General features: G+C 42.9%; 2 protein-coding genes across 4 annotated transcripts in view; one reads left to right on the top strand and one right to left on the bottom strand.

Moving 5' to 3' along the window:
* Positions 1–196, bottom strand: part of VTI1A (vesicle transport through interaction with t-SNAREs 1A) — a 338,742-nt gene extending 338,546 nt beyond the window's left edge. For all 3 annotated transcript variants that reach the window (XM_024193518.3, XM_024193519.3, XM_029911367.1), the window contains exon 1: positions 39–196. In XM_024193518.3, coding sequence (XP_024049286.1) covers positions 39–132 — 94 coding nt within the window. In that variant the 5' untranslated portion in view covers positions 133–196. The remainder of the gene's footprint in view (positions 1–38) is intronic.
* A 1,268-nt stretch (positions 197–1,464) lies between these two features.
* The window catches only part of ZDHHC6 (zinc finger DHHC-type containing 6), an 18,512-nt gene continuing 11,082 nt past the window's right edge, over positions 1,465–8,894 (top strand). Inside the window, exons 1-4 of the mRNA XM_029911403.1 lie at positions 1,465–1,947; positions 4,383–4,474; positions 7,178–7,337; positions 8,330–8,491. Of these exons, the coding sequence (XP_029767263.1) occupies positions 1,681–1,947; positions 4,383–4,474; positions 7,178–7,337; positions 8,330–8,491 (681 nt within the window). The 5' untranslated portion in view covers positions 1,465–1,680. The remainder of the gene's footprint in view (positions 1,948–4,382; positions 4,475–7,177; positions 7,338–8,329; positions 8,492–8,894) is intronic.

Here is an 8,894-nt window from a genome sequence, read left to right as displayed (position 1 = left end):
CCTGCCCTCCACCCAGGCACCCAGCCCCTCCGACTCACCGCCCAGCAGCTTGGGCACCTTCCCGATCCTGCCCGTGATCTCCGCTGTCAGCACCGCGAAGTCCTGCTCGTAGCCCTCGAAGTCGGAGGACATGGTAGCGGCAGGGTCCGGGCCGGAGACGGCGGCGGTAAGGAGAAGCCGGTCTCAGCTGCTCACGGCCAAGAGGCTTCCGCGTTGTGCCGCAGCCAAAAGCGTCCCTCCGGGAATCGGCAACCCCTGACAATGGTTCCGACGCTGACCCCGCGATGCCGCCTTCCCTGGAGCGCCGAGAGCTGCCCATCCCCCTCCCGCTACCCGCCGAGTCCCTGACCCGGGTCCGGGGAATAATTGTCCCCTCAGGGGCCACGAACTGTGTCCGGAATCAACATCGGCAGGAGGGTTTCCGAGGGGACCCACTTCTGCGCGTAACCGCCAGGGCCGGAAAAAAAGAAGTGAGGGCGGAAGAGAAGAGTCTTATTTCCGGGTCACGTGAGAGCGCCGCCGGAAGTGCTGGGAAGCGCTCAGCGGGGCATGGCATGGCAGGAGCTTTCGGAGGGGCTGAGGTGAGCTGGGGGAGGCGGCTGGGGAAAGAGAGGCTACAAGGGGCTGGGGGGAGGGGTAGGCTACTTGGGGTGGGGATCTAGGGGGAGGGGAGGCCAAAGGGGTATCCAGGGCTGGGGGGAGAGGGGTGGCTACAGAGGGACTCTAGGCATGGGGGAGGGGTGGCCCCAGTAGGATCCTTGCTCTGGGCTGGGCTCGGCTCATAGCGGTACGGGGGGACCCACCTCTCCCCTGCTGGGCTCTTGGGCTGGCAAAGGGTAGGGTGTGAGGGGAACCCAGGGGCAGGCAGAAGGGCCCCCCATCCCCTGGGGTTGGTGCAGAACATAAGCCATTGAATGTGGGAGCCAGAGTTGGTGCCCAGATGTTTTCTCCCAATAGCCTGACCATAGCACCTGGAGAAGGTAATCCAGATCTCTGGGCTCGGTGCAGGACAGGCTTTGCTGAAGACCTGCTGAATGCTGCTGCGTATTGTTGCAGTTACTGCCTCTCTAGCTCTCACGAGACCGCTTCCCTACAGCAGAAATGCTGTCACTGACTGATGGTCTCCTGCTGTACATGCACTGATTTGTTAATCCTGTGATGTGGGTCTCTTGTGAGTTATCCCAAATGACTGATGTGGTGTTTCATGATTTTAACGGATATTATTGCATTTTATTTAGATTTTTAAAGTATAAAAGAGACACCTATTGAAGGATCTAGGTACGCTCTCATTAATATCACAATAAAATCAAAGCAATGTGAAAGTCATCATTTCATAGGAACTTGGCTTAAGTGACAACACAACTCCCTGGGCTGTGCATTGAATTCTGTCATTGCAATCGACTTACAGAACACATTTTGTTTTCCTTTATTTTGAAATTATCCTATTTCTGTGTTTCTAGGTCAGGTATAGAAGCAAATCGTCCTCTTGAGATGGATGTGAAGAGCTCCTACATCTGAAGACTCTTCCAAACATTAGAAATGTCTTGATCACAACTAACTATCTGGTATTTGGAGGCATGACCGTTATTGAAGATATGAAAACTTATGACAAATGGAAAACTGTAGTTAAAAATAGGAACATTGAATATTATTTGAAATAGGAAAATACTCTTCTTCAAAATGGGTGCACTGTGTTCAGTTATCAGGTTTGAGAATCTCCAGGAACTGAAGAGACTATGTCACTGGGGCCCCATCATAGCCCTTGGTGTGATAGCAATATGTTCTACTATGGCTATGATAGATGCTGTTATGTGGTATTGGCCTTTGGACACAACAGGAGGAAGTGTGAATTTCATCATGCTCATAAACTGGACTGTCATGATTCTTTACAATTACTTCAATGCCATGTTTATTGGCCCTGGATATGTTCCTTTAGGATGGAAACCGGTAAGGAAATAAAATAAACTTTCACTGATAGTTAATTTTCATGATGAAATCTTAATATTCATCTTTGCTAGTAGTCTGGCAATGCAGAAATTAAACTCAAACCTCGCTTGCCTCGTCAGCGTAGATTAAGAAATTCTGTGAAAGTAGCATGTTGTAAGCCAGGAGTGTCAAACTCATTGGAAGGAGAGGGTTGGATTCCATTTCAATATGATAAGTGGGTTGGTGTATAAATTCAGGATCGTATACTACCCAAAATATGTTATAGAAAATTCTCTAATGTTAGTAGGAGGTTTGCACAGAGATCAAGGAGGAGAATATGGTTTTATGTAGTAATTAAACATTTGGTTATTGTTTCTTGTCTTTTTGGTAAGTGCTTTCTTGTCATATTGCTCAGTGAGAAAATCTGTCCTTTGGGTGTCCGCTAGCTCTGCCTTTTGTTTCTCTTCCTTCACCATCAGCCTTTCAGTTTCTACCCTCTTCTCGTCTCTGAATTTCCTTCGCTCCAGCAACTCCCAGTTTCCAATCTAATGTGCTTCAGTCCTGCCTATTATCCCCATTCCATCCACTAAAATGATGAGTGGTTAAATAATTAATGTTGAGTCTATAGTGTTATTGTCGACTTTATTTTTGATACTTCAGTCAGATTAATAGGGAACAGTGGTGTTCTCTGAGTCATTGTTTCAGGCTGTTTGCACACTCATGCAGACGTCAGTATCTATTACACTTGGTTCACATTTGGAAGATTGTCTGCAGTCTTGAAGATTAGAAAACTAAGCTTTAATTTAAAAAAAATAAGTTAGATTCTGGTGAATGTGAATATGTTTTGTGAGCCATATAAATACATCATGTGGGCTGGATCCAGCTCCATGGCCATATATTCAACACACTTCTGTAAGCTAAGGTAGGAGGTTGCATTTCTTTTGTTCTCAGTTAACAATCTCCTCAACCTAATTGAAAAAGTATTCACACACAATCGAAGGGCAGAGGTACAACTAGGGTGGCCAGGGGCCTGTTTTCAGTCCAGTCGAAAAGGGGACCTGACAGTGTCCAGTCTGACCTACTGACCGGACACGTGAAGTCCAGTTACTGCAGATGGGGGAGGTGCCGAGTCCTACTTAGCCAGGGCTGCCTCCTACCTGTGTCAGGTGGCTGCAGCTCCCAGCCTCCGCTCTGCAGGTGAGTTCCTCCCAACCAGGACATAGGTGTGGGAGAGAAGGGAAGAGCAGCGAGCGATGGGGGAGAGGGGGAAAGAGGAGCGAACTAGGGTAGGGCCTCAGGGGGAAGGGGCAAGGCAAGGGCGGGGCCTCAGGGAAAGGGGAGGTTCCGGCACTCCTGCTGGAGTGTTCAGTTTTTAAATATTACCAAGTTGGCAACCCTAGGTACAACGTTTGAAGACTGTGTGCCAGTGGAGTGGTCCCAGGTCTGGCTTTACAGTGCTCTTCAATAGAAAGGTGAGACAGGGGGACCCTAAAGCTGCCCTAACAGGGTAGCTGGGCATTCTACTTTATATAGGGAAATCACAGGCTTTATGCCATCCCCCGTCTGGCCCCTCCTCTTGCTCTCGAGAGCATGTTGGGTTGACAAGGAGGTTGGCTGGAACTCCTTGCACTCTATTGCAGTGGTTCTCAAACTCGGGCCGCCGCTTGTTCAGGGAAAGCCTCTGGCGGGCCGGGCCGGTTTGTTTACCTGTCGCGTCCGCAGGTTTGGCCGATCGCAGCTCCAACTGGCCGTGGTTCGCAGCTCCAGGTCAATGGGGGCTGCAGGAAGGGCAGCCAGCACATTCCTCGGCCCGCGCCACTTTCCGCAGCCCCCATTGGCCTGGAGCAGCGAACCGCAGCCAATGGGAGCCGCTATCAGCCGAACCTGCGGATGCGGCAGGTAAACAAACCAGCCCGGCCCGCCAGGGGCTTTCCCTGAACAAGCGGTGGCCCTAGTTTGAGAACCACTGCCCTATTGATCACTGGTAGCATAAAATACCCTTTCAGGCTATTACCAGTTAGCATATATTAGAGCAGCCCTAAGGCTACATTAACCTCCTTCAGGGTCCGGATTGGTCCAGAACTGAGAGAGAAAAACAGGCACATAAATAGGAACAAATTTCTAAGGATTCAGCGCTGCCAGTTATTCCACACAGGTTGACCTGCGCAGAAGCCTGCTTGTGCAGAGTAACTTGCAGGGTGAGGACCTACATTTTTCAGGTGGAAATGTATTTCTTTTGTAAAGCATTACAATTAACAAAGAGTTAATTGGAATGGTAGCTAAAAGTTTTGCTGATTTCTCTCATACACTCTTCTACCTACCATTTAAAAAGGGTGGAGACCAACCACACCCAGACAAAGCAAAGCACAGAAGCATCATAGTATGAAAGTGCTAAGGCATACTCTGCTAGTGAAATTACCTATTTGTTTCTGATATGCCTCTTCTTATGCTTAAAGGAAAAATCTCAGGACTGCATGTATGTCCAGTACTGTAAAGTGTGCCAGTCTTACAAAGCACCACGTTCACACCACTGCCGAAAATGTAACAGGTACGGTATTCCTTGTGTTCCTTTTTGTTCTTGGCTTAAAGCAGTTTATGGTTTTAATGGTGAGTTATTAATATATATTATTTGGAGTATTGCACTGTGCATTGTGCAGGGACTTCCATATTCAGAACAGTTTGCTGGTTTCCAATATCAAAATACACTGCTTGAAAATGGAAATGAATTTCTCTTACTGTTCTGAAAATAGAGAGCATATATGGTTAAAACAGCCATCTTTAGATATGCTCTTTTTTAAAAAATTTGAATATTAGTTCCCATTAAGAATTTTTTAACTAGAAAAGTATTTGGATAGTGGGGTGAGTGGGCAAAAGCACCTGGGAAACTTTCATCTCCTGGTGACTCCTCCCACCCACCCGCCCAAAAAACCCAAAAAACGAGCATCTACTTTTCATTTACTTAAGGAATACTGATTTGAGTGAGGGCCCAATTCTTCCATCTTTATACCTGGATAAAACTGACTTTAATGGGAATCTTGGGCTGGAAGTTTGTGAAATCTTTGTCAGGAAACAAGAGCTAAATTTTTTTTGAAACATACCCCAAAACCTGCTGGTTCAGCATAATAAACCCATAGTATAAACTTTCTAAGTCACAGTGAACTGCCACTTCACAAATCTTTCAGTTGCTTTGTTTCCAGTTTAAATAGTTTTGTCAGAGCATAAATAGCTGCACTGGGAAGGGAATGTGGCTTGAAAAGATGCACAAATACGTCTAGCCATCTGCAGTGCAGTATGTATTTACAGTTCACTTATTTAGCTCAGCAGTGCCTGATCTGAAAGCCATTTGAGAACACAGAAGAAGGAAGTTAGAGCATACTCATAGATGTATTTCTGTTAACATTTGATGCATTAAATTCAGTCCATTTTATCAAGGCTGTGTTGAGCTCTATCATTGTGTGCATTACAGGAAGTAAGGAGTCTGAAACTGAGGGACAGCACTATCATTTGTATGTACATCAGTATATGATTCCTGTTTTTAAAAACTTAAAATTAGACTCCTGTCTACAAGTTACTGTTTTTTCCAAGACCGATTGATTGCGAAAGAAATGGCAGAAGTTTAGTAATATTCGCTTGAACTGTGAAGTTCTGTTAGCAGTTAACCTTTCACAAAAGAACATATTTGAAAAATTTAGACCATCAGTAGAGCATACTTAACTTTTTCATAGCTTGTCAGTAAACTCTAAGCCTTTCCAAGGTAAGGGGACTAGCTGCAGAGAATTGACCATGTTCTCAAACTAGTTATCAGAACCTCTTTCTTTTACGCTGCTGAAGTATATTGGTCTGTTAGAGCCCAGTCCATCACTCTGAACCTGGTTTACGCACAAAGTTTCAATGATACATATAAAAATTACACTTATAATTGTATTTCCTTAAACTGATGCAACTTTATGTATGGACATTCTTATAGCAGTTTAATTTGTATCTGTAGACACAAACTAAACCAATGTAACCAGTTTTAAACTGATATATGAATGCCCACAAGGGTTTTGTATTCATTTAACTAAAGAGAGTTTTAAATTAATTTTATCGTAAATCGGTGCAACTTGTGTGTGTAGGTTTTCCAGAAGCTTTTAAACTAAACTTAAAGGGACACTGTAATTTTGAAAAGGACACTTCCATATGCAAATTTTATATCTACTATTCTTACAGTTAATCTCTAGCTGAAAGAGTTAAAGAAAAATGTTTTTTCCCTCTGGTTTTTCAGATTGTTTACTTTGGGTATTTGTATAGTCCACTATTTTGTTGATGGTACTTGCTCTTCTATTAGCTCTGCAATGTGATATTTACCAGCAGAAGAGCTGAAAGCAAAAAAGCATCAGGTGGGATCGTGCACAGAGAGGAAGGGGAACTGGGGAGGGCAGTGCCTGGGGATGTCCTGTGTGTCCTGGGGATGTCCTATGTGGCTCCTGTAGAGGGAAAAAGACGCTTCTACACCTCTGCAGAGGAGCTGAAAAATCCTTTTTCTTTTTTTTTCTTTTTTTAAAAGAGTTCTAAGCCATAAAGGTGCTCTGTTAGAAACTGAATATTGTGAAACTAGTTATCATTTAATAATTAGTTGTTCCTTTAAATGAAAACAAAAAAGAAATTGGGGGGGGAAAAACCTATGCATCCTTTAGCTGTTTACTGTCATATCCAGGTGTTTGTTGTAAATTCAAATGTGATCAAAATTAGAGAAGTAGCAAGTACATATGAGGATGGAACCAAACTGCAGTCACCTGGACAGATTAGAAATGTGGGGACTGCAGGCAACACAGAGATCTAGTACACACCTCGGGAGGGGAATTAAAGATACAGAATAGTGGATCTAACCGAACAGCTACACCCATTGCTTTAAAATTGGTTTATTTTCATTTTGTACTCTCCTAATAATACCTTTTTCACATAATCAAAACTTGTAATAGTCACATGGAAAGCAGGGAATCAGGAGTGGGAGGAAAAATGGAGATTGTTTCATGGATTGTCTTTAAAAAAAAATGAGAACCCGAGGACTGGATGAACAGATATATCTTCACCTTCTCTAATTTCTATGATTCTAGGCTGTTTTAGAGGAAACTCAAGTAGGCTTTAATGTATGGAGGGAGAATTGCCAGAAATTTAGTTTATGCTTTTTATTTAAGTACTACTGATGTACAGTCCAGTGAAATATCACTAAAGTTCTTGAATGATAACAGTAAATTTTTTTTATTCTTAGGTGTGTGATGAAAATGGACCATCATTGTCCGTGGATCAATAATTGTTGTGGGTATCAGAATCACGCATCCTTCACTCTGTTTCTCCTTTTAGCTCCACTTGGATGTATCCATGCTTCTTTCATTTTTGTTATGACCATGTACACTCAGCTTTATAACAGGGTAAGAAAACACATTTGAAAGTTCAAAGCATTGTTTAAAGTAAACAATGGAAGTAAAGATGCCCCAACCCTCTGTAATCTGCTCTTTTTTCCTGTCATTCTTCACAGTCACTGTGTTTTCCTCCCACTTTGTTTCTTTATTGACTTGATACAACTTCTGGGTAGCACTTTTAGGGGTCAGGTATTTTTTTTGCTTTATGCTTTGGATGGTGACCAGGTCAGGTATCCTTTGCTTTTTTTCTGCCTGTTGCCAGAAGTCAGGAGATTTTTCCCTTGTGTTCAAGAACAGACTAGATTGATTATCTCAGTCTAAGACTGAAAATAACCTAAAGCAATTTCATTTAAATCAAGAGAAGTTCAAATAAAAAAGAAGCAGTATTTGCCATGGAATCCTTGCCTTTTCACAGAATTATGTTTCCAGTTCTAAGCTTTCATTTTAAAACACAGTTGTTTCCAGCTTGCGTGGTGGTGAAGAAAAGCTTTAAAATACCAGTTGAGTATAACTAGAAAAATGACTTCTGCTGAGTTTGCAGACAACCTGAAGCAATAGCATGGAGAGGTGTGACCTGCCCCCTTCATCATTTTAGCTTTTTGGTGTTGTTGTTTTAAACCTATGGATGCAAACTTATGCCATATTGTAAACAGAAAATGTGTGGACAGCATAATACTTATCTGAAGCTACCAAAGAATTTCTACTAGTGTGCCACAGAATTTAGAGAATTTGCTGCAGAATTTAGGACCAGCTTGCTATGGAGTCCACAGGATAGTGACTGTAGTTCTCTATAGAGTATAAGCTTTTAATATAACAAAGACCTACTTCTGGCAAAGAACAAACTTGTGAAAAAAATTGAGAAACTCTACTATTGTGTCTTTTAGGAATCACTGTTACTGCGTTAAAAACCTTGGCAGAGGCTTGAAGTCAGGTTTCTCATTGGTAACTTGTTTAGTTTCATTGGAAAATAACAGCAATTTAATCATATTTTCCATTAATAGATATCTTTTGGGTGGAGTTCTGTAAAGATTGATATGAGTGCGGCCAAAAGAGACCCACTTCCTATTATTCCTTTTGGATTGTCTGCATTTGCTGCATCTTTATTTGCATTGGGACTGGCATTAGGAACAACCATAGCAGTTGGTATGTTGTTTATTATCCAGGTGAGTTTAACAGCTTTTGTTACAAACAGCTAAAGGCTGTAAGATTTACTGGGGTGGCTACTGATGTCATACACTTCCTTATTTGCTTTCTCCACACCATTTTTGATTTTATAGACCTCTCTCATATCCCCCCTTACTCTTCTCTTTTCTAAAATGAATAATCCCAGTCTCTTTAATCTCCTATGGAGAGAGATTTTGTTACCCTTCTCTGTAGCTTTTCCATTTCTAATACACCTCTACCCCTATATAACGTGACCCGATATAACACGGTAAAGCAGTGCTCGGGGCGGGGGGGGCGGCGCACTCCGGTGTATCAAAGCAAGTTCGATATAACGCTCTTTCATTTCCTTCATTTTCTCCCTCATTCCTTCTATCATTTTCTTTCACTGAAGAATTTAGGGAG

This window comes from Terrapene carolina, unplaced genomic scaffold (assembly GCF_002925995.2).
Source record: "Terrapene carolina triunguis isolate 2854851 unplaced genomic scaffold, T_m_triunguis-2.0 Scaffold95, whole genome shotgun sequence".
NCBI classification, from domain to species: Eukaryota; Metazoa; Chordata; order Testudines; family Emydidae; genus Terrapene; species Terrapene triunguis.
Note: the sequence above shows the minus strand (reverse complement) of the source record. Positions and strands in the feature narration are given on the sequence as shown.